This window comes from Chanos chanos, chromosome 16, assembly GCF_902362185.1.
Source record: "Chanos chanos chromosome 16, fChaCha1.1, whole genome shotgun sequence".
Classification (NCBI taxonomy): Eukaryota; Metazoa; Chordata; class Actinopteri; order Gonorynchiformes; family Chanidae; genus Chanos; species Chanos chanos.
The window spans coordinates 6,065,102-6,085,316 of NC_044510.1; the positions used below are offsets into that span (position 1 = coordinate 6,065,102).

General features: G+C 45.5%; 2 protein-coding genes across 8 annotated transcripts in view; one reads left to right on the forward strand and one right to left on the reverse strand.

Moving 5' to 3' along the window:
- The window catches only part of gpatch8 (G patch domain containing 8), a 36,514-nt gene extending 26,623 nt beyond the window's left edge, over window positions 1–9,891 (forward strand). For 5 of the 6 annotated variants that reach the window (XM_030793157.1, XM_030793161.1, XM_030793159.1 and 2 more), the window contains 5 exons: window positions 2,177–2,244; window positions 2,416–2,502; window positions 3,246–3,389; window positions 3,584–3,714; window positions 4,212–9,891. In XM_030793157.1, the coding sequence (XP_030649017.1) occupies window positions 2,177–2,244; window positions 2,416–2,502; window positions 3,246–3,389; window positions 3,584–3,714; window positions 4,212–8,181 (4,400 nt within the window). In that variant the 3' untranslated portion in view covers window positions 8,182–9,891. The remainder of the gene's footprint in view (window positions 1–2,176; window positions 2,245–2,415; window positions 2,503–3,245; window positions 3,390–3,583; window positions 3,715–4,211) is intronic. The other variant, XM_030793158.1, reaches the window with a different exon arrangement.
- Window positions 9,892–11,954: 2,063 nt separating this feature from the next.
- Window positions 11,955–17,871, reverse strand: gosr2 (golgi SNAP receptor complex member 2). Of its 2 annotated transcripts, XM_030793164.1 has the most exons (6): window positions 17,721–17,871; window positions 16,563–16,627; window positions 15,348–15,456; window positions 14,609–14,741; window positions 14,241–14,381; window positions 11,955–12,486 (listed from the first exon to the last, which is right to left on the reverse strand). In XM_030793164.1, the coding sequence occupies exons 1-6, from the start codon at window positions 17,747–17,749 to the stop codon at window positions 12,325–12,327; spliced, it is 639 nt and encodes a 212-aa protein (XP_030649024.1). In that variant the 5' UTR covers window positions 17,750–17,871; the 3' UTR covers window positions 11,955–12,324. The 2 variants fall into 2 exon arrangements, with proteins under 2 accessions (XP_030649024.1, XP_030649025.1); XM_030793165.1 differs by lacking the exon at window positions 14,241–14,381.
- Between the last annotated feature and the right edge of the window lie 2,344 nt (window positions 17,872–20,215).

Sequence of the window (20,215 nt, forward strand, 5' to 3'; positions counted from 1 at the left end):
GTTTCCAGTTTTTAACCTCACGAGCCTACGACAGATGGCTCGAAATTGTGATGCTTTCTTGTGTTCAAGGGGCTAGGAATTAATGAGACGTTTCCATAGTAGTGACAGCATCTCACATGTGGAATGGTGGCAGTTCTTAATTTTTAACGGTTGTTATTATTACTTTGTCATCAGAGTTATGGTACAAGCTATATTAACATGACAGCAGGCATTTGTAGTCAAGAGTGAAGTCTCCTTGACCACGCCTCTTGCCTATTCATGTTCTGGTTTTTCTGTCAAGTTCAAGTTTTGCCATTTAAAATGGCCCAAGCTTTGTGATTGATACTCTAAAGCTGTATGCCAGTGTCTTCTTTAGTGTAGATGATGTATGGAATAAAAGTGCTTATGTATTTATGGCTTTGTTAATGTGTATAGCTGTGTAGCAGACAGCACGCAGAGCTGGATGAATAGTTGTCGTTATTAGTGTTAATCATGCACATTGAAAGTATCACCATTGATAATTCCTAGCTCTTTGTCAGGCTTAAAAAGAAAATCTGTCCAATCTGTCCATGTTTGGTGAACATTGTGTCAGCCCAAGGGTATAAGCTGAATGTCCTATAAAAATGAAAGAAAAAAAGAAAATTTACAATTTAGAGGGGAAAAAAGTGTACAATGGAGAAAAATAAGAAACAAAAAAACTGAAACCAAACCAAATGATTGATTGGAGTCTCTGATTGACTGTGACCTTTGACGCCAGCCTGTGCAGCAGCAGTTTAGTCTGACTTCAGTTCCTGTGCCTTTATCTTTAATTTGAACCCCCCCCCCCTTCCTGCTCTTGTCTGTCTTGTTTGTCTGACCCCACTTTTTCACCCCATACCTACCACTCCCCTACCCCTCCCACACCCCCTTCCCTCAGGTAAGTTCTCCTGTCCCACTCAATTCTGCACTGTCACCATGGCAACCTCTGGCCTGTGACGTCACTCTGCTGCTGTAGCTCAGTGCTTGTGTCCTTACTCTTTCTTTCTTTTTATCTCTCTATCCCTCTCTCTTTCTTTCTGTCTGCTTCGTTTGGCTGGTTATGAGTGGATTAAGCAATTATGTGCCAACCTCCAACATAGTTTTTTGATTGTCTTTTATATATATATATATATATGTATATATTTTTTTTTATTTCATTCAGTTTTGGTTCATTTTTTTCTGAAGTTAATTTTCCTCTGGTCTAGCTCTTTTCACAGCTTGCATAATGAAATAAAATTAACCAAGTATTAAATGGAATAGATAGAAACAGGACAAGAGAGAGACAGGCTTGAGGTTGTGATTATAGTTGATAGTTGGGAGGGTATATTCCTAGTCAGTGGTGGAGGTTTGGAGGAGGGGGGGGTTAATCACTCACTGGGTTGTTCAGAGAGAACATGTAGTCACTGTATTGAAATCCAGCCTTAAGAGGATGTAACAGAATATATTGGGCATCGGCTGTCGCAGTGTAGCCCTCACTGTTAGAGGGATTTAGAGTTTTCTATCTGCATCCACTGCACTGCAATCTCCTCCCTAATGCCTCCCCCAGGGCAACATTAGTTCTTCTGTCCTCCCTAGAGTTAGAAGAATAAGACGATGGGGCAGAGGCACTCCATGCAGCCTTCACCAGAGGAGTGTTTTGATGGTAGAGTCAGGAAGGAGGGGAGTGTAAGACAGATCGCTGTAAGCACGAGGGGACATGCACAGTGGGGACACTGCCACAGAATGAAACTGTTCTCTCGCTTTACTTTTTCCTCTCTGTAAGGGCTTTTTTTTTTATATATATATATAAATGTTGCTCTCTGAACCATTCAGGCGAACACCTCCCCCCTGATCCGTTGTTTACTTGTTTATAAACCAGCACTTTTCTAGATGGGTACAAATCTGGTTTCTTTTAGAGGGAATCAGATCCGTTGTTTAGTTGTAAGAGAGAGAGGGAGAGAAATTCTGGCATGTGGCATTAAATCATTGCCATGGACTAAGCTGTGAGAATGGCTAGAGTTTGGTTCACTGTAGCTTTTTTCTGGTCTCTTGCACTTGAAGGCAGTCTCTCTAACCCAGCACCCTGTGCTCTAAGCAGGCTGTCCCGCCCCCCCCAACACTGCACTTCTCCTCCAATCAGTGACACTAACCTCCTCTCTTTCTCTCTCTCTCTCTGCCTCTCCCCCTCCTCACCACACAGGACGCACTGACCCCGTGCCCATCATCCTCAAATATGACGTTATGGGAATGGGGCGCATGGAGATGGAAGTAAGTGTGTGTGTGCGTATGTGTGGTGTCTGTGTGAGGATATCGAATGTATATTCCTGCATTTTTGTATCTTTGTGACTCTGTTGGCTTGTTTGAGTGCATATTCATACATATGTGTACTTTACTTAACTCCTCGTGTGGTACAAATCTGGTGTGTGTGTGTGTGTGTAGCTGGACTATGCAGAAGATGCCACAGAGAAGAGGCGAGTGTTGGAAGTGGAGAAGGAGGACACAGAGGAGCTGCGTCAGAAGTACAAGGTGAGACTTGGGCTGAGATGTCATGAAGATGGGCCCACTTACCTTTTCCTGTAACACTACAAGGATTGATGAGCCATTTCACAGTCAGGCTGACTTTACGGTCCCCATTGACTTAAACAAGACGCACCACCCAGCTCAGTCTGTCTCTCTATCTCCCTTTGTCTCTCCTTTACAGTGTCCCTTTCTGTCTCTGCTCTTTTGCCCTCTACACATTTATCATCTTCCATAACCTGCCCTGGTATTCAGCATGCCCTCATCTACTCCCACCTCTCTCTCTCTCTCTCTCTCTCTCTCTCTCTCTCTCTCTCTCTCTCTCGCTCTGAGCTATAGGGTGACTCAGGGTATTATCTTGTTATGGTTCTGTTCCAGTTCAGAGATCACTGTGAAACATTCTCTCAACTCAGTCCCACAATGCCTCCTTTGTAGTCCTGTAGCACCGACAAACGTCTTTCTCTCTCTCTCTCTCTCTCTCTCTCTCTCTCCCTCTCTCTCTCTCTCCCTCTCTCCCTCTCTCTCTTTCTGACACACGCACACATGCAATATACACTGCAAATTATAAGATGAACAAATTTTGAGAGAACAAACTGATTGATAGAAATTTAGCAGATCTTATATGCATAATTTTTCATTGTTCTTTTCCCTGGTATTTACTATTTTTTTCTTTCCCTGTTCTCTTTCTCCAATCTCTAACAGTTGTTCTGTTTGTTTGGTTCTTTTTTTTCTTCCCTGTGTATATGTTGTAGGATTATGCGGAGAAGGAAAAAGCCATAGCCAAAGCTCTAGAGGACCTGAGGGCAAACTTCTACTGTGAGCTGTGTGATAAACAGTATCAGAAACATCAGGAGTTTGACAATCACATCAACTCCTATGACCACGCACACAAGCAGGTGAGAAACGCACACAAACATGCCTGTACATATATTTCTCACTTACCCAGAGCAACAGTGGTAAATATGGAAATAGATGAGACACCTCCACAACCTGAGCAAGGTGAGAGAGGCTGTTAAGCTTAGTCAAATTCACTCACTCTTTCTCACTCACTTTTTCCCCTGATTGTCTTTCTTATATTTTTTCCCCACAGAGGCTGAAGGAGCTGAAGCAGCGTGAGTTTGCACGGAATGTGTCTTCTCGCTCACGAAAGGATGGAAAGAAACAGGAGAAGATGCTGCGACGGCTACATGAGCTGGCAGAGCAGAGAAAGCAGCATGACCGGTAAGAGAACAGCACGCCTGACCCCTGCTGACCAGAGAGCAAATTACGCCTACTGTCACATCAGTCAAAAGTTCTCAATTACTTTACTTAGGAATTCTTTTTTTTGTCATTTTTTAAAGATCCCATCGCAAAAAATAGTTCCAGTTCAGGCCTTCTTATTATTATATGGAAGCAATGGCTGCTAAGTAACCAGTCAGAACCAAATACTTGACAAACACATGAAATACAGCAGTTCCCTGTGACCTTATTGTGGTCCCCCCCCCCCCCCCAGCTTCTCCAATGAAAGTGGGCATAGTGTTATGCTGTTAATTACATTGCAGCTTAAAGGAGAAAAAACAATTAAATCCATTGTTCATTCATGAGAGTATACTGCCCTGTTAAGGAGCTTAAACGCTGTGGAGAGTTCTTTTCAATAATGTTTAATTTCTTTGTCTTTTGTTTTGATTACATTAACTTATTTATTGAGAATTGAGTGTCTTCTCCTTCATATTTTCCAGTGTCCTTGGAAGTGGCCCCATGTTCAAAGCCACCACAGTTGCAGTAGATGGAGAAAAGGGGGATGATGGAGATGGTGTTCCTATGACAATGGACTGTACCACAGAGGGGTCCTCTGGTGAGGACCGTGGAGGCTCCCCTAGACCTGGCCCTCCGATCAGCTTCTCCCTGGGCAAGAGTAGCTCCTCTCCTACACCCTCTGGAGGTTCACAAGCCCCCAAAGTTAGCGTCTCCTTCTCCTTTGCCAAGAAAGCGCCTGTAAAGCTGGAAACAGCTGCTGCTGTGTTTGCAGATCACGCAGAGGAAGCAATGGAAGGAGAAGAAGGACAAGAAGAAGCAGGAGAAAAGACTGGAGGTGAAGAAGGAGCCACTGGATCCAGCACAGAAAGTCCTCAGGGTGGGGGTGCTAGTGGAGGAGGTGAGGAAGAGCAGCCACAACCTGATGATGGAGGGTCCCTGGCTTCCACCTTGAACAAGCTGAAGATGATGATGAAGAAAGATGAAAACTATTCAGGACAGGAGCCGCAGTATTATCACTATGTACCGCCAGCACACTGTCGGGTAAAGCCACACTTCCAGTTCTTACTATTCATGAAGGCTTCAGACCAGTGTGGCAGCCGGGAGGAGGATGAAGATGAGGAGGAAGAGGAGAAGGCTACCGCAACAGGTGAAGACACTGAACAGGAACAGCCCAAAATTGACAGTTGTAAATCAGAAAAAACACCTGAAAACCCTCCTGTCCTAGCACAGGACACAAATCCTCCTCCTTCCTCACCCAAAGTGAAGACTGAGGAGGGGTCACGGAGCTCTCCACCAGCAGAGGGCAGCGATGTCACACAGTCAAGCGTTCCTGTTCCTCCAGTGGATGCTAAGCAAGGGGTATCTGAACTTCCAGACACTGGGCCCCGCATCCCAACAGGACCATTCTTTCCCGTGCTAAGCAAAGATGAGAGCACCACTCTGCAGTGGCCCTCTGAATTGTTGGAATTCACTAAAGCTCAGCCCTCCCTCTCGTACAGCTGTAACCCTCTCTACTTTGACTTCAAGTCCCGAAACAAAGGAAACCGAGCAGGTAGACCCAGCAAACCCGATAAGCCTGGGGGAGAGGAGTCAAAGCCAGAGGTTACTGACAGCACCAGCGGTACAAGTGGCCAGACTTCCACACCAGCAACTAATCCAGGACCTAGCACTGAAATCACAGAGCAATCTTCCATGAAAAAAGAGAGTGCGGAAGGTGAGAGTGAGGAGCAGAAGGCGCAAAGCAATGAAGTTGGAACAGGAAGTTCCAAGAAAAAGAAAAAGAAGAAGAAACACAAGAAGTCAAACAAGCGTTCCAAACGCAAAGAGAAAGAAAAAGCAGCGATGGAGGGGGAGGCAGAGACGGATATTCCTGGAGAGAAAACCAAAAAGAAGAAAAAGCATAAACGGAAGAAAAGCAAAAACAAACCACAGGGTGAGGATGAAGAGGAGGAGGGTGGGGAGGGAAAAGGTAAAGATAAAGACAAGGAAGACAAAGGAGGTGCTGCCGCCACTTCTTCAGCACAGTCCACTGGAGAAGCCTCTGTACCAGAGTCAGGCAAAAGGAAGCGATCCCTGAAGGAGGAGAGGTCAGGGGGAGAGCAAAGTGGGACAGGAAAATCCAAGTCCTCAGAGGAGCATAATGGCACCAAACGGCTCAAAACTGACCCTAATGCACCACCGGCTGCATCCTGCTCTGCCTCAGCCCAGAAAAGCCCCGGAGGAGGTCGACCCCCAAGTAGTGAGAGTGAAGACGAGGGAGGTTCCTCATCTCAGCGCTCCCGTCCCCCACGGCATCGTTCCACACCCACACGTGAGCATCGAAGACACCGCAGCCACGATTCTGGCCGCTCTGGTCGCTCCCGTAGTCGGTCTTCCCGCCGGGGGGATCGCCATCGGAGAAGGCACCACGGCCAGACGTCACGCAGTCACTCATACTCGAGTAGCTCAGAGGATCGATCCTCAGCAGGGAGCAGTGTTTACAGCCGTCGTAGCTACAGCTACTCTGACAGTTACAGTGACTACAGTGATGCAGAGCGTCGACACCGCTCCAAAAGGCGGTCCTCTGACTCCGAGTATGAGCGGCGGAGCAGCACTCGGTCCCGTAGACGTCACTACTCTTCCTCTTCCTCAGATGAGGAGGACTCTCGGTCACGCTCTCGATCACACAGTCGGAGGAAACGTCGCCACAGGCGACGGCATCACAGCAGTTCCCGTAGCTCAAGTCGCAGCAGCAGGAGCAGCAGTGCCCGTTCATGGAGGCGCAGCAGCTATAGCCGCAGCCGCAGCTCCGCAAGTCGCTCTTCCAGCTCCACCAAGGGTTCACTTCACAGGCGAGATCACAGCCGCCGAACTGACAGTCCCACACGACGACGTGATTTCAACCGCTCTCGGATCTATCGCTCTCAATCTCCACGGTCCTCCTCTTCTCGAGCACAGCCTCGAAACAGCAACTCATCATCTTCAGCACAAGGGACCAGAGGGAGTGGAGGAGGCTCAAGAGAAGGTTTTGGCTCTGGGGAAACTAGAAACTCAGTTACTGCCCGCCAACTACTTGAGAAGGTCCAGTCTCGGAAGGGAGGGGAAGATTCTGGGACTGTCACCAAGTCAGGTAAGATCAAAGACCCGCCACAGGGATTCTTTGGGCCCAAACTTCCCCCTAGTCTTGGAAACAAGAGCATGCTGCCATTGTTTGGAAAGCTTCAAGCTGGAAAAAAGTCCTCACTGCTACCCCTGACTCGATCTGATGACGGTGAGAAGTCAGCCGGATCAAAAAGCTCTGAGGTTGGTGGGGAGGTGATACTGGTGGAACCTATTAGGGAATTTCCCCCTCCACCCCCTCCTCCATCAGCCCAAAAGCAGCTGCAGTTGCAGCAGCAGCAACAACAACAGGAACAGCAACAACAGCAGCAGCAACAACAACAACAACAACAACAGCAACAGCAGCAGCAGCAGCAGCAGCTTGAAGAAACTATCCCTACCAGTAGTGCTTCACAAGACACACAACATCCCACCTCTGAACCCCAAAACCTCCATGAGTCACGGCCTATGTATGAGCAGGACTCTTCCATGCTGATGCCCCCATATCAGGGTGAGCCTGGACAGGACCCCAACAATCCCATCATGGATGGGCGGCTAATGGGCCCAGAAATGGGTCAGCAGCCACCCATGCATGCATACCCCAACTATCCCCAAGCCAGCATGGAGGAAGAAGATATGGGTATGGAGGCTGAAGAGGATGGCTTGGCACCGCTGGAGAGCCAGCCCATCACCTTCACGCCAGAAGAGATGGAGAAGTACAGCAAGCTGCAGCAAGCGGCACAGCAACACATTCAGCAGCAGCTGCTTGCCAAGCAGGTGAAGACTTTCCCCTCAGCTGCAGCAGCAGCAGCAGCAGCTAACTTAGCTGCAGCAGCTAACCTCACCCCGGCACCTCCTCCTCCACCCGCTGCTTTGCAGCCAATCCACATCCAGCAACCGACAGTGTCGGCGGCATCTGCCACTTCCATCACCACCGTTCAGCACGCCATTCTGCAACACCATGCTGCCACTGCAATGGGTATCCACCCTCACACTGCGCACCATCCACACCCAGCTCATGCCCAGCTAGCCCAAGTGCACCACATCCCTCAGCCCCATCTCACCCCCATCTCACTGTCACCCCTAGGCCACTCGTTAGGCCCTTCACTCGGACATTCTCTGGGGCATGCAGGCCTCATCCCAGCTCATCCCACTGCCTTCTTGTCTGGCCAACCTATCCACATCATCCCAGCTTCTGCGCTGCACCATACCCCGCTAGCATTGCACCATGTTCCCCATGCAGCCCTTTACCCCACACTCTTTGCCCCTAGACCTGCCACAGCCGCCGCTGCTGCTGCCCTGCAGCTGCACCCCCTCCTTCACCCCATCTTCTCAGGGCAGGACCTCCAGCATCCCCCAAACCATGGCTCCTGAGATGAACCTCTCCGTGGTGGGATAGCTGAATCCAGAAGCCTGTTGGGGGGACTGGGAGGCTGCTTTGATTCAGGAAGGTGTGCCTCCGACTACCCACAACCACCTTTGTTTTCTGCTTGATGTGGTCTTGCAGAGTAACCAACTTGGCAGTTTTAAATACAGCAGCAAAAAAAAGAAGACAAAGTGGAGGACAAAGACAGAGGGAAACCACTCCTCTTTGGCTTCCTTTAGAGGTTGTGATGACAGAAGTTTTTGAGCCACAAGACATCTGGTTCACCTTTTGAGTTGGACTCTGCAGGGAGTCTGACTTGATAACAGGGAAGAACCCCTCTGTGAGGGACAGGGTGAAAAACAACTGGTGGAACTTTCTTTCTCTGATCCTTGATCTTTCCCTTGGATTTCTAAGTGGAAAAACGTTGGTTTTTGGGGGTTGAAGGATGGGTTTTATTGGTTGTCATGTGGAGGGTGGGTCAGAAAAAATGAAAGAAAACCACTGGAGCATTTTTTTCTTGTTTTCTACAGTTTATTATTAACATGATTGTTGCTGTTTGTAATTCTGTCCATTTCCTACAGCCAAAGAGACTCAGTGGCTGAAGCCATAGTTGGGTTGGGCTAGGCTGGAATAGCAGGTGAGGGGGTAAGGGTGATTTCTGTGACAGTTTTTGGGAAGGCACAGATATTGGTCAGGAGTACTTTCGACTCCATTACTGCAGTTTACATGTGCTAACATACACGGTTGAGGTGGTGTAGAAAAATGTTCTGTCATAACTTAATGTGCTTTTTAGTGGATAAATGGTCTCATAATACTGCTATTCCAGTAGCCAGTTACCCAAGTTTTCTCCCCACCTGTAGTTACAGTCAGTCAGGTTGTGGTGTTGGGCAGTCACGTTAAAAGAGTGACTACTTCATATGTTGTCCTCCCGACAAATTACATGACGTATGCAGGGGTGAATGAAATAAAGCCATCTTTAGCATACTGACAACACTCAACAACTTGTTTTTATAAATGGTTCACAATAAATCAGTGATGTGTGAAGTATCTTGACCTGGTGAACAGAAGTGAGATGCTTTTTTGTAGTGCCCTGAGTACAGTGAAGGTTACATTTGGAAGAGGTTTTGCCCCTTACTCTGTCAGAAATGGAACGTTGTAATGACTTGCACTGAAAAAAAAAATATATATGTACTTCAGGATGCTGTTTTTGCATCATGTAACAAATTGTATGATTGTAGTATACTGCAATAATTTTATTTTCTATTTGTTTGATTTTTAAATTATTTTCCATTATTATCTCTGAAAGAGTTTTGGGGTGTGTTTTTTTTTTTTTTTTTTGGTTCCTTACTCCTTGTGTAACTTAGTTCCATGTAAATAAAGTTACTGTAGTCAAACTATATTGTAAAGTATTACAGGTTTGTAACTCCTATTTGACAACAAAAACAATTAAAAAAATAATAATGAAAAGCTAAAGAAATAACCTCAAGAAAACAGCGAGTGGTGAAAAAGAAGACAAGCATGTATATTTGAAGGCTTTGTACTACAGAGGGCTAACCTGTAATATGGAGGGAGGGGATGACACTGGGGTGGGGAGGGGTTGAAAAGAATGTTCTAGCTTTTTTTTGACATAAATTGTATCCTGTAAATGGCAATGAATATTTGCTTTTTAAAAAACTCCTTTCATGACGCGTCAGCAAATAAAGGGTTCCCAGTTTGTATCTGACTCTTTGATGACACTGGCAGTAAGGCTGATGCTGAACTCAAGTTTTGATTCCCCATGGAAAGCTTAATCACAAGTGAACAGTCAGCCACTCACAACAAATTTTCTGTTACATTTGAGTTGATCTCATTAATGCTTGCATTTCTGTTAGGACCTGCGGTATTTTTCATGACACTATACTATCTGATTCAGTCCTCACAGATTCACAGTGAAAAAGTGTATCACTCTAAACTTGAGGCTTTAATTTGGTCTTAAGCTGTATAGTATGGGTTAGCACAAAAAGTTTTGTCAGAAAAGGCAGTCACAGCTACACAGGATAGACTGACATGTTTTCTTTTATACTGAGCGCAGTGATTTACCAGGAAGACCACTTTAAATGACAGTTTGATCTCTGTGAGTCATGGAGTAGCTTCCATTAGCTAACGGTGTGCCCAAGATGTTTTGTGACAAATGTTTTCAAACATTTCACCATCATTTTTAGCAGTTTCTGAGATGCACATACAACAGTACTGCTTATATTAAGTAGTAATGTGTTGTGCACTTCCTGTGTATTCTGGTTTAGTCTCACCACAGTGGCAGCTTCAGATTTCAAGTGGCATGAAGACAAAAAAAAGGTTTTCCCAGTAAAGAGAGGCATACTCTGCAGAATCAGAGTCGAATCTATCTCCAACACTATGAACATTTGTACAAGAGAATGAACACTGTTTGAATGTGTGTGTGAAAGATAAATCACATTTAAAGCCACTTTACAAGTACAGTTTATTTAGTCATATGTATGGTTAATTTGTTGATGTCATGAATTAGATCAGTAAATCTCAGCATTATTGGGGGTTGGGGGTATTCAAAATGCTAATTATTGCTGCACGTTGGCTCAGTTATTGCAGTGGAATTATATAAGGTTTTTTCACAATCCTCTGGGGCTCCAGTGTTGAAGAGGAGACTGCTCCAGAATCTAAGCCCAGAACTGAAGATGTCTCTGAGGGTAGAGCTCCCCTCACTAAAGCCCCTTTAGAGGACAAGAGTCTTTTCACAGCTTTACACTAGTACACTGAACACTGGCCATCAACGGCAGACAGATAATACAGACAAAGGACTTTCTGTCTGGTGATAGACAAGGTGATTATTAAACGAATTACAAGAGTTTTAAGATGAATTGTGTTTATTGGCAAGGGTGTTCCCTGTGCAACCACCTGCAAAATGGTTATTGGATTTTGGGACGCTTTTTTTTTCTCCCCTGGTACTGTCCAAACCATTCAGAATGATGAGTTCGTGGATGCTTCAGGTCTGTTTCAGTCTGAAAATATTGCCTCCTCTCGCTTTCCTCTTCCTTATTATCCCTGACTTAATCAAGACTGGAGTGGTACGGACAGGCTCTGAGAAGTTGTTCACATTTAACCTGCATCAGTCTTGTAGCAGTGTCTTACATAAGAGAGGAGGCCAGACAAGACAGAGAGGTTGGACTGTTAATGTCTTATGTACTGGAATGAGTGTTCAGTCAAGTGTAAGGGATTAAGTACACCATGTCTATCACCTTAAAATTATATTTTGTCACTGCTTTGTCCATAAACTCTACCCTCGTTTATAAAATGAGTAATTCTGGCTCTGTAGCTCTTCTGGAGTATTGTATGTGTGTGTTAAGTTGCCCTGTGTTGATCCCCATGGGGAAATTCTTCTCCTAATTTAACCCATCCTAACTACAGCTGCCACACAGTATCCAGGGACAAAATCTCCAGATCTGGGCCATAAGCTCGGTCTGGGCCCACAGTAGCAGCACCTGCTCTTTTCCTTTTTCGGTGTGTGTGTTGCTGCCAGCTGCCAGATTCAAAATACAGTTCTCCAACAGCTATTCTAATTTCCTGTTTTTTAGAAGGATCTGACCCCCGCACAGAAGGATGCAGGTGTGCGCACGCACACACACACACACACACACACACACACACACACACATGCGCGCGCACGGAATGTGAGAGTACAGACAATTTTCATCTTCACTGAACCAGCAGGTGGCAACACTGGAACATGAATTTTAAAAAGTTGAATAATTAATACATTTTATCACATTAAGGGTTTTTATTATTCTCATTATTATTTCGTCAGGGGCAATCAAATAATTTAACTGATCCCTGTAATGAAGGCAGTAATTTACAGCCTTAATAGGCCTGACAATAAGTCCTCGGCCTCTCCTCTGGCTCCCGTGATGGTTCGGGCTGCATTTAACAGACAATATACAGGGCACATTAATGAATGCTGAAACCTGTATGTAGCTATACATATACTCTTCCTTTTTCCCAGGACTACAGAGTGCAACTAGTTTGCATGAAGGAGAGAAAGAGATAAATAGCCAATTAGCAGTCCCAGTGGTAAGCCTGGTATAGAGTAAAATATACAGTTTTTTGTGTTTGTTTGTCAGATGAAACAGACGGTAAAGGGTTCAGCTCAGGTATTTAACGACCAGAAACATGACTACACAGGTGACAACCATTCCCGTTATCATGATCAGTTTATCCTGGGACGCCCGCTTCTCGATCAGACGCATAACTGTGTTTGACAGCCCCAACATGTTAGCGACGTCCAGCATTTTCTTATGGGTGCCCTGTGAGAGAGAGAGAGAGAAACAGAGAGATCAGTTAATGATCAGACAGCAACGGTAACGTTAAGATAGAGAAATGAAAAAGTCAGAGGAGCATGTGTTGGGTTTTTTTTGTTGTTTGATTTTTGACTTGGGAAGAGACAGTGGGACTGCTGTGAATGTTTTGCTGTAGTTGAAGCTGGAGAACTCTGGGCAGCAGTTTAGACTCCAGCGTTCCCTGTCTCTCAGGGAAGTTTCTCACAGACACACCCTGATAACCAGAGAGGAACTAGAGAAACGTATACACACACACACACACACACACACACAGAAGCACATCATTTCACACAAACATGATCCTACTAGATGCTTCCAACCCACACAAACGGACAGTCTGTCACACACAAATGAACATTCTCAAATACTCTTCATACTTCACATACCTGCATGGTACTGTATCTCATTGCTATGCTTTTCTGACAAGTCCTTCTGTGTTCCATGTGATGCTCAGTGCAGTGGCAGTCTAACATGTGACCAACACTGAAATAACATTCAGATGAGCCCTAATGCAAATTTTTCCAGCTGTTCATCTTGCTGCTCATCTCTTGAATGGTCAGGTCTCATACTTCTCTCTGCCATCCCCTCTTCAAATATTTTATGTTTGCGTGCTTTGTCAGTCTGCAATATTACCAGGTTCATATATTCTTTTATCACTCTTTGCTTCTGAATGTATTCGTGATATAAAAAATAGGCGCTTTCCACAGAGGCAAATGTTGCTTTATTTCAATTTTGTTTTTCATTTTTCACAATGAACGTTGTCATGAAGCAGCTTTACAGCATCCTGGGCTTCAATTCCCAACTGATCAATCGCAGTGATGACTTTCCTTAGGGTCTACGTGAAGAAGAAATCTTGAGAGGAATCGTGACTCAGAAGGGGGAGCCCATCCTCATCTCGTTGAACAAGGACAGTCAAAACACATGACTGGTGTCGCCATGTAAACAAGTCTTAAGAGTGCACCGCTCAGCCACACTGGCGCAAGACTTCACTCGCTGCAGCTGAAATAACATGTATTTCTTAGTTTGTTGAGGGATACATTATGATTCCAAATCTCGAGCACTGGCTTGGTCAGGCTTCACAGACTCTCGGTCCATCTCAGTGGTACTGCGTGTGGTTTGGAACTCTCCACAGGTTTGTGTGGGGTCACTGAGCAGCCTTCCCAGTGCGGCGAACGGCATGTATATCATCATTATTATCTGCGTTCTGTATTTTAGGTTGGTTTTAGGCTGTAAATCCCAAGAAGCTGGCGAACAGCCATAGATCCCACACAGTGTTCACCTCCCATTGCTCCTGAGCTAGAACATAAGTGTACCTGCTGACCTGGGATCAGTATATATCCTCTTGGCACCATGTCCTCCCTGGACCGACTCATCAAACACACAAAGCGTTAGGGTAAAGGAAAAACGGTTCCACGGTGGACTCTATATCTCTGGAGCCAACTGCTGTGCTGAGATCACCCATTAGTTTAGCTCTGGGTCACATGACCTTCAGTCAGCTTGTGCACTCAGTTACAACGGAGGTGTGAAAAAAAATGGGGGGAGAGGCAGGTGCTGGGCGGACCGAATTTAAACATTCGCCCTGTCATTGTAACGACCAAGTCCCAAAGTGATAACTAATGGTAGCCAGAGGTCGTTGCTATGCATAAGGAGCATAAAACGTCACACTTGATGCTGTGGGCAAGATGTTAAGAACGTCGTGACGCACACACAGATACACATACCTTGAGAGTGCCTCTCTGGTCTCGTAGCCCATTGAGGATACTGGATCCAGAGCCTATGAGGTCGTCCATGCCTCTGTGAGCATTGTGTAGACTTGAGTTAAACTGCAATGTCTCGTCAATGGGGATAGAGGTGTCAGCGTCCTACGCACACACACACACACACACACACACACAAAACATAAAAAGTTAAGAGAGACACACTGCATTTACATGTATTCATTGAGCAGGTGCTTTTATCCAACGCGCCTTCCAAGAGAGGCAGAATCCAAACCAAGCATATATTACATACATTACTGTGGTAATTTCGTGTATGTCATGTTGGAATGACTGTGTGTGTGTGGTGGTGTGTGTGTGTGTGTGTCACTCACATTGGTGGTGAAGGTTCGACTCATCAGTTCCTCTCTCTCTCTTTCCTGAGACTCGCGAGCGTAACGCCTGTGCTGGAAGTTCCTCAGGGCCGTCTGGAGATGCTGCACGTCATACTTCAACTGGTCTACACGCCTACGGAGAGACATAGAAAGAGAGAGAGAGAAAGAATGAGTGTGTGTGTGTGTGTGTGTGTGTGTGTGTGTTCATCTTTGCCTGTCCTCTCAACCTTCTCTCTCAGACCTCCAGGGAAGTTTCACTGCAGCACCTGTGCACATGCATCTACACAATACAAACATCTATACATCTTCTCCCCTTTAGTTCATCTTACAAACATACGTTTGTCTTGGAGAGTGCCTTCCATCTGCTCTACCCGTCTTTGATGTGTGTGTGTGTGTTGTAGAGAACCTGGTTCATCAGGTGTGCTAGCCCCAGGTTTGTTTGTGCTGTGTTTTAGCCAGGGTTTGCCACACTAGTCAGGAATGCTAACGATGACGTGATCTCACTTGGAATGTTTTTTCGCTGAGCGAACCCAGTGCTACAGGGCAAACACTCTGAACACCCCACGCACACTTGCCCTTAAACCCCCCCCCCCTCCCCCGCCCCGCCCCGCCCCCCCACAGCCCTAAACGATCATCATAAAATGATCCCTTTTAACAAACCGAGTCGTCGTGTGAGAACCTGCGTCTCATACAGCGCGCGTCAAAACGCCGTCAGGGTGAGCTAATTGGAGACACTCACAGTTTGGCGTTTTGTCTGCGATTGGGTGGCTCTTTGCTGGCCAGGATCTCCAGCCGTTCCAGCTGCGTGAAGATTTGGTCAATTCTGGCTTGAAGCTCATTTTCTAACACTGAAACAATCACACACACACAAAATTACAAACCAACGCACTTTCATACAGCTCACACACATTTTAATGATGGAGTATATATTAAAAAAAGACACACACTTAGAGAAAATATTGTTGAGATTACTGTTGAGATTCTTCCAACTCAGCGGTGGAATACAACAAATCCTCAATGAACAACTGGACACTTAATCTTACTGACAGTTGGCTGTGGCCAGTAGCTCACTGGTCTTCAGGATGTCTGTGGCTTCCTGGGCGACAACATAATGCTTATGGGAAAGTTTTATCAGGGCTTTTATTTCTTTTTTTTGTTTAAGGAGCGACACCCCCCCCCCCCCCCCCGGCTCCTTCTATGAAGCCCATCAGACGCCGCATCCTTCCGTCCTTTGACATCAGATGATGTCATCGTCACGACGACAGGCGGCGACTGGTTGACTGGTAATCTCCTACCACCACCCCTCTCTCTCTCTCACTCTCCCTCCCTCTCTCTCTCTCATACTGTCCTAATTCACAAACTTACTCCTCCCCAAACGTTCCAGTCTCTCTCACTCTGCCCCCCCCCCCCCCCCCCCCCCAACGCCCTCCACCCCCCCTCTTCCTGCTGTGGCACCAGAGTGACTCTCTCTGCAGGCAACCCCACCTCTCTCAGAACAATCACCGAGCCGGCATCGCCCCCTCCTCCACAGAGAACTCAGACGCAGAGACAGCCTCAGACTCCCCATTTGTCAAAAACGACATCAAATCCAACGCCCACACGCAGACCACGGCCCATGGTTACAAAAGCGACAGGTCCTTTACAGTTACTAGGCTACTGGGTTACTTTCAATGGTCAAATACAACCCCAAAGAATAGACAGAAGAATAATTAAGGATATATGACTAAATAAGCAAACAGAGAGGCAGAAAGGGATCTAGGTGAGCAATGGAGATGATTAAGAAATCTTCTGTTGGGAAATCAACACTACAAACACACTATCACCTGTTCACATGTTTTTATCTACCCATTTACCAAGATAACTTTTACTGGAAGGAGTTGGGGGGGGGGGGGGGGGGGGGAATCGCACTTTGATCAGACTGCGGGTGTTGCACACGGCAAGATATCTGACTTACAATGGACTGACTGCCGATCTGTTGTCTCGAGTTTTCCCATCTGTGACTGGACATCATGAATTTGTCTGGTGGGAAAGAGAAAAATTACAAGAGAGAGAGAGAGACAACGAGAAAGAGAGAGTCAATGAGAGAGAGACAGAGAGAGAGAGAGGGAATGAGAGAATACTGAGTTAGAAACCCTGTAACCTGTGGTCTTAACCGTCTACCACAGGGGTGGGTAAATCCGGTCCTGGAGGGCCATGGTCCTGCTGTCTTTCTTGTCAGCTAACTAAATACAATCTGTGATTGGCTGAAGAGAGTGCACACCTGTTTGCAAGATGAAAATCAGCAGGTAACTAAGAGGTGAAAACAAAAACCCGACAGGTCACTGGCCCTCCAGGACCGGATTTGCCCACCCCTGGTCTACCACATAGTTAATTTCGAGACATTAGCAAGCCTGACACTGGAGTCTTGTCTGTCTTGGCGTTTAATATCAAATACTGAACATGCCACAATATGCTTACATTGATCCCCCATATAATCCTGATACACTGAGATTTAAATACATCCAGTCGTTGTCAAATACGTACTTAAAATCCCCTGACCGTACTGAAGAACAATAAATTGCGTGAATTTATCAGTTCAATATCTTTCTTCATTAAAGTAGACACTACTGCCTGTCCAGGACACGTCAAAGATTCAAAGTCTGACAGTTTTAAGTGAATTTTTAAAGTTTTTAGAGTGTTCTGTTATCGTATGCAAACAGAAAAAAATGTTTTGTATATTACTAATTATCATTATCAATACTGCTAAATAACTGTATGACTAACCTAAGCTACTTGTAAACGGAAACAGAATTAGCAAAGGGTCGCAAAACAATGGTCGACCCGTTCCAAAGTTCATAAGTGCCTTTAACTGTACATTATATTTTAATTAAGGGTCTAAATAGCTGGTACTCCGACTGAGGATGTATGAGAGTATAGTTTATTAAAATAAGTGATATATGTAGCAAGGAAATTTGAGGCGCAAAAATATACTGACTTGCTCATTCATCAATTAGGTCTTAATTAGCATTTAAATAAACCGAGTTAGCATAGCTGTTGCTAACATCTGTTTCCGTTTTATCGAGTTTTGTTCCGTTTTCACAGACAGCCTTTAGCTAAAGCTTAGTCCACTCACTTATTTGTCTGATGGTAAAGCGTCTCCATCTTCTATGCTGTTTAAGAAGCCTCTGAAGTGACTGTAAACCTCTATAAACTATTGCTGTTTGCTTAAATACTTTCGTTTTTCGAGTTCGTCTCACATAATCCTCGTACTATGAAGGCACACGTCACCAGGAAAACGTCTAAAAATTACTGCCTGGTCGTTCCTCTTCCTCGATTCACCAGTATGGCGTTGGCACACGAAGGAAAGGTGTTTTACCGCCACTCGCTGGACTGGAGTGCGGAGTCGAGACAGTCGAGGATGACATGTAACGCTGACTGCACCCTCTCTGCAAGACACTGGGATCTTGAAAATGAAAGAAACCGACATTAAAATTTTTGTAGCGTGACTGAGTCCCCGACAGGCTTTCTCTGCCTGGTTGTGAAATGATTCCAATAGAGTGAGGCACCGCGCCTCCAGAGGCAAGTTGAGATTATGACATTTCCATTCTGAATGATCTGCCAAATATTAATTATATTGTAATTATAAAGGACTGGGTCATTTCATCTCATCTTAAAAGCCTGAATACTTTCAGAAGCTTAAAGCGTACATCTGTCCTGTGTTCTTAAATACAGACTTAAAGATGTACAAGTGACTTCTGAGCCTGAAAAAAGATTTTGGCACAGTGAAGTATTGTTTTGACGAAGTTGGAAACGACTTCTTTATTTATGTGAAATACTCCCGAGGCATTTTCCCATTTGGCTTATTGGATACTTCCACGTCGACACTAAATTCTAGACCCTGTGAACTACGTGATTCCCCCTTCCGTTTGACAGCTATATTGATGTACATCTCTCTAAAGTTACCCCGCTGTAAAGTGACTCACGAACCAATTGTGCTTTTCTGCAACTACAAATACCACTGTTTCCCCCGAGGACAGACATTTTGAAGCCTGGGGTTACGTGTGTCGACTCTTATCCCTTGATTGAGCTTCAGTGACAGGAAGGACTTAATGAAAAGGCATCTTGGGGCTAGATTTTGTCGACTCTCACGTTCATTGCGGCTTTTGTCCAATTACGCTAGTTTCCGCAGCCTCCGTATCAGAACACGACAAGTCTGTCAGGAGCTGAAAACTCCCTCGCCCCAAGACACAGACATGAGAAATAATGATATCAAACTTTTTTAAAAGAGAGAGATATAGGGCCCACGGCGGGAGAAGTGAAGTGTCAGGTTGTTTGTTGACCCGTTCGTCACCGTTTGACGTGATCGAGTGGATGAAAGACGCATTGATTTCTTCACATTAAGTTGCGTCTTTTTTTTTTTTTTGTCATGGTGAAATCTCAACAATGACTCTACTGAAGTCTTAGATGAGAGTCTCTCTCTCTCTCTCTCTCTCTCTCTCTCTCTCTCTCTTGCTCACTCATAGACACACCACACACACCTCTCTCCTGAATTCAGTGGAGCCATTCCTGTGAGTTTTGGTGTATGTATATGTGTTTGAGTGTACTGCCAGCAGAACAGAGCTACCCTCTGAGGGTGATTCCAATAAAGGGCAGCTTTGCGTGCCTTCTTTCATTTGATGTTGATGTTTACCTTCTTCATGTAGACACGCAGCCCAAAGAAGATATCTTCACCCTACTGCAGAAAGCCATCTCTCCAGGCAACTCCTGTTCAACAGTGGCCTTTTTTCAACCCTCATCCCCCCCCCCCTCCTCCTTTCCTTCAACCCCCCTAGCGCTATCCCTGTTCAAGCTGCTTCTTGCTCTTTCTGTCTTTTACTCTCTCTCTCTCTCTCTCTGTCTCTCTGCTCTCCATCCTTACTGTCATAACAGGACCTCCGGCAAAAAGGATGTTCAGCGAGTTCAGAGGGAAGGAGAGAAAGAGAGAGAGCGGGAAAAGACGGAAGAAGGATCGAGAGAAAGAGAGGTATAGAGGGTTTGGCAAACAGCTGGAAAAATGGGGGAAAGAAGCGAAAGAGAGGAAAGAATACAGACAGAGCAGAGAGAATACAGACATGTTTGGAGGAGGTGGTTGGAAGCATTTGGTAGTCGGAAAAGGTAGAAGAATCTTTTCTGAGGTCGTTTAGGTCAACACTGTCTTTCCTCCAGCGACAGGACATCTTTCAGCTCTAGTCCCTACACACATACTCACAAAGACATGTCCAGGAGTGTTTTGTGTGTGTGTGTGTGTGTTTGTGTTTGTGTGTATTTGTTCCAAACATTTACGTGTCTGTGTGTTTGAATGTGTTTGTGTGTGTGTATGTGTGTGTGCACACCTGTGAGTGTGTGTGTGTTTGCGTGTGTGTGTGTGTGTGTGTGTGTGTGTGTGTGTGTGTGTGTGGTCCATGAGCAGCTTTTACTTTCTCACAGTAGGTCTTGGTACCCCAGTGCCAGCTTAAGGCCCCTTTAAGGGTATCCAAAAATCTCCTTAAAATGAAAATTCCTCTCTCACTCTCTCATTCTCTCTCTCTCTCTCTCTCTCTCTCTCTCTCTCTCTCTCTCTCTCTCTCTCTCTCTCTCTCTCTCTGTATC